This window comes from Aplysia californica, unplaced genomic scaffold, assembly GCF_000002075.1.
Source record: "Aplysia californica isolate F4 #8 unplaced genomic scaffold, AplCal3.0 scaffold00045, whole genome shotgun sequence".
Taxonomy (NCBI): Eukaryota; Metazoa; Mollusca; class Gastropoda; order Aplysiida; family Aplysiidae; genus Aplysia; species Aplysia californica.
In genome coordinates, this window is record NW_004797315.1 from 98,874 (window position 1) to 103,721 (window position 4,848).

The window sequence follows — 4,848 nt, forward strand, 5'->3', positions numbered from 1 at the left end:
TCTCCTCTTTTCGCTCGTCAATGGATGACCGTTCTAAGACAACCTTTTCTCTTCTCCACAATGGATGACCGTTCTAAGACAATCTTTTCTCTTCTCCACAAAGGATGACCGTTCTAAGACAACCTTTTCTCTTCTCCACAAAGGATGACCCTTCTAAGACAACCTTTTCTCTTTTCCACAATGGATGACCGTTCTAAGACAACCTTTTCTCTTCTCCACAATGGATGACCGTTCTAAGACAACCTTTTCTCTTCTCCACAATGGATGACCGTTCTAAGACAACCTTTTCTCTTCTCCACAATGGATGACCGTTCTAAGACAATCAATATTCTCTTCTCGCTCGACAATTGGTGATCGTTCTAAAACAACCAAATCTCTTTTCGCTCGACAATGGGTGACCGTTATAAGACAATCAATATTCTCTTCTCGCTCGACCATGGGTGACCGTCCTAAAACAACCAATTCTCTTCTCGCTCAACAATGGTTGACCGCTCTAAGACAACCAATTCTCTTCTCGACAATGAGTGACCGTTCGGAGACAACCAATTCTCTTCTCGACAATTGGTGACCGTTCGGAGACAACCAATTCTCTTCTCGACAATGGGTGACCGTTCTAAGATAACCAATTCTCCTCTCAAGAATGGGTGTGGGGGGCGGGGGCGTTCTATGACAACTAATTCTCTTGTCGGCAGTGGGTGATAGTTCTAAGACAACCAATTCTCTTCTCGTTCGACAATAGGTCACCGTTCTAAGACAACCAATTCTCTTCTCGACAATGGATGACGGTTCTAAGACAACCTTTTCTTTTCTCCACAATGGATGACCGTTCTAAGACAACCAACTCTCTTCTCACTCGAGATTGGGTGATCGTTCTAAGACAACCAATTCTCTTCTCAACAATGGGTGACCGTCTTGTACAGTTTAAACACAAAAACCTGACCCCTCAAGCGTGGAAGTATCAGCCGTCATCGCTCTGAATCAGTCCAATGGTCAGAGCGTGTTGTCTCTCTCTCTCTCTCTCAGTAACAAAAGTTCTACCTGGGAGCTATTTTGGGTAATAGCTGACTGACTCCCAAACACAAGAACTGTCGTGTCGAGAATGGGAAACGTGTCGGTTACAAATTGAAATGGGAAACTATCAGAGCCGCGCACTTTCTTCAAAAAGTGTGCGGCTTTTATAGTGCGCGGCTTTGATAATTATTTTTTCTCGAAAGTGCGTGGCTATGATGTTCTCCCATAAAAATGTACACCCCCCCTCCTCCCCCCCTACCCCCCGCCCATCCTTCCTCCCAAATCTTCACGCATCACAGTGAATGAGCACAGCCTGCTATTTCCTGTTCCGGTTAGACGTTACTGCTCATCCCTCATAACCCCGGATGTTGTGCAGTAAGTATGTCAATCAGTTAAGATTCAAAACGAAGAGGAGGTGGAGGGGAGGAAGAGGGAGGCTTGGGGGTGGGGGTGGTTGCATCCATCCATCACTTTGTCAACCTCACGTCCATACAATCAACATATTATTATTATGAGCAGACAGATCACAGATTATAATTATGATTATGACAACTGCAAAAGTCACCTGTTCAAAAGAAATACAGAAAAAAAAATGTATGAAACAAATACTCCCCCCCCCCTCCCCCAATTATTTTTAAAGTAATTAATTAATTTTTTAAAAATGAATAAAAATAAAAAATAAAAATAAAAAAAAAATAAAATGAAATAAAATAAAGTAAAATAAAACGTAGTAAAATCCGATGCGTGAGTCTCGCTGGAACATTGCCAAGAGCCGGGCAGTCCCCGAACGGCAGCGGAGGTCCTCTGTTTTTAGGAAGCGTTGACGTAATAGAGCCAGTAGATGACGATGAAGATGATGAAGCAGAGGGGGAAGAAGATGCGTGCGGCGATGTCCACGTACATGGCGTAGACGATGCCTCGCTCCATGAACCGGCGCTTCTTGGGAGGGTTGTTGAACCCGTCCAGGGGTACCGTCACCTGAGGGGGGAAAATAAATATTTGTTGTCATTTCTTTCCTTTGTTTTCTCCGTTAGTCCTTGTTTAGCTAAAACAGCAGTTGTTGAAAATTGTCAAAGCCTGTGCCAACTTTCGCCATTTTTATGAGGCTAGCATTTTCTGAACGCCCACCTACACATTATTAAATTATTATTTCCACATGGGGGCATTAAACAGTTTATTTTGTACCTGTTACCATCCAAAGTGGAAAGTCTGGGTTCGAGCCTCGGTTCGGACACGGATTTTATTTCGCCCCCTACTGCCCACCCAGCAGTAATGGGTACCTGACTTCGAGTTGGGGAAGTAAAGGCGGCGTGGAAAGGAACTGGCCACAGTACCACAATATGTCGAAGGCCAAGGAAGTTGTCTCACTAACAAGGCAATCCCCAATGTCCAGATCGTTTACGGGAACAACTTTACTTTTTGCCATCAGTGTGATCTCCACCGCCCTCCACAATTTCCAAACTGCCCCCTGATGAACGGCACTGCACTGGTTGATAAGCATCATCATCATTGCCTTTCTCACCCTGCGTCAGGGTGTAGGCCCCGAACAAGCACTTTAACCCTATCCGTACGTCGTGTTTTATTATCGTATCCATACGACGTGGGAAACTCTGTGCCACCACTTTCCAAAGAGGAAATTTACTCGTTAATCCGATCCGTACGCTTAGCAAAGCAGCCTGTCAAAATGTTTTTTTTTAGAAATACTGAAAGTTTCAAAGAGATCTTTGCACTAGAAGTATTCTAAAATGAGAAGAATACAACCCCGGGGATATAAAATTACCCAAGGGCGCACGGATAGGGTTAAACCTTTCTCTATCCTGGGCCAGCCTCTTGATGTTATTCCAGGGTTGAAAAGCACTGTCTTGGCTAGACCTATCAAAGAGACCACATCTGATGAGCACAGGATTGAGCCCGTGGAGCTATATTCTTACATTTCGCGTATAACTCCTACTCCAGCCCCCCCCCCCCCCCCCCGTCCTCTCTCTCTCTCTCTCTCTCTCTCTCTCTCTCTCTCTCTCTCTCTTTTCTCTCTCTCTCTCTCTCTGTCTCTATCTTTCTCTCTCTCTCTCTCTCTCTCTCTGTCTCTCTCTCTATCTCTCTCTCTCTCTTCCTCCAGTTACCTCGGTCACGTCATTGCCTTCCAGAAGCTCCTTGGGTACCGTAAAGACGTGTTTAAAGGAGAACCCTCTGATGGAATTTCTTTCTCTCTCTCTCTTTCTCTCTCTCTCCCTCTCTTTTACACACACTCACACAAACACACACACACACACACACACTCCATCTCTCCAGTAGTCACCTCGGCCACGTCATTGCCTCCCAGTAGCTCCTTGGGTACCGTAAAGACGTGTTTGAGCGAGAACCCCCGGATGGAATCCTTCCTGCTCAGTACGTTGACCACAGCAAACTCCAGCAGAGCCGCGAAAACAAAGACGAGACACGTCGACATCCACACATCTATGGCCTTTGTGTAGGAGACTCGGGGCAGGGAGGCGTTCACACCTGGCGGGGGGGGGGAGGGGGGTGGACAGAGGGAGAGAAGGAGGAAGGGAAGGAGGAGGGAAGGAGATGGATATATAGAAAAGAGAGAGAGAGAGAGAGAGAGAGAGAGAGAGAGAGGGGGGGGAGGGAGAGAGAGAGGGGACAATGAAAGAGAGGGGAGAGAGGGGGAGAGAAAAGAGAGAGAGAGAGGAGGAGAGGAAGGGAGAAAGAGAGAGAGGGGAGGGGGGGAAAGGGGAAGGGTGTAGAGAGTACAAGGAGAGAGGAAAGCGAGAGGACAGGGGGATGGCAGAAGACAGGTGAGATAAATAAATAGATAGAGAGAGAGAGAGATAGATAGAGAGAGAAAGAGAAAGAGAGAGAGAGAGAGAGAGAGAGAGAGAGAGAGAGAGAGAGAGAGAGAGAGAGAAGTGAGGAAGTGAGAAAAAGAGAAAGAGAGAGGTGGGGTAGGGACAAGAGCCAAGGTCGGGAGAGGGGGGAGGGAAGCAGATACAGAAAGGCATGGATAGAATTAAAGGATGTAAACTCTTATTGAATGAGATTTATGCTTTGGTAATAAGAATGCTGAATGTTCAACACATTTGAATGAGAACACAGCTAGGTTCTGGGTGTCAAGCTGTGTTTCGTAGACAATAATCCTGTGTAGACGTCGAGTGGGCGCCCTTGGTAGGTCACGTCTTGTCATGTCTTTGACAGTTCTAGTGGTGTCAAAACGCTTATTCACCCAACTGTTAAAAAGCAGTGATTTTTATAGTGTGTAAAGTGTGTTTGCAAATTCTCTGTGTCATTCAATGCAAATCTCATGTGCAGGATGCGTTAGTGTCAAGGTACATCGTGAGAAAACAATACTAACACTTTGCCTTCATACTTCTTCCGGTTTGTGATGTCTCACAAGTCATACTTTTACTTTTATGTGATATAAGACTATGTAGACAGAGTGTGAAAACATAGATTATGATGATGAAGATTGTGATAATGTAGAGTGTGATAATGCACAGTGTGATAATACAGAGTGTGATAATGTAGAGTGAGATAATGTTGAGTGTGATAATGTAGAGTGTGATAATGAGAGTGTGATAATGTAGAGTGTGATAACTCACTAGAGCTCTGTGTGGTCATTGTGAGGACCGTGAGTAGCCCCAGGGAGATGCGGCCGGGCACGGAGTTGACCGTGAGCCAGAAGGAGATCCAGGACAACATGACGATGAGCATGCTGGGGATGTACATCTGAACGATGTAGAAGCCGATGTTCCTCTCCATGTGGAAGTCTGCCTGGAGGCAGCTGTGGTTACCTGTGGGCGGGAGGGGCGAACCGGGGAGGAGGGGAAAGAGTGGTTGGGG

The 4,848-nt window shown here is 46.0% G+C and overlaps 1 protein-coding gene across 1 annotated transcript in view; it reads right to left on the reverse strand.

Moving 5' to 3' along the window:
- Positions 1-1,671: 1,671 nt before the first annotated feature.
- The window catches only part of LOC101853764 (glycine receptor subunit alpha-2), a gene marked incomplete at its 5' end in the record, with an annotated part of 16,640 nt that continues 13,463 nt past the window's right edge, over positions 1,672-4,848 (reverse strand). The window contains 3 exon segments of the mRNA XM_013079217.2: positions 1,672-1,989; positions 3,308-3,510; positions 4,608-4,799. Coding sequence (XP_012934671.1) covers positions 1,822-1,989; positions 3,308-3,510; positions 4,608-4,799 — 563 coding nt within the window.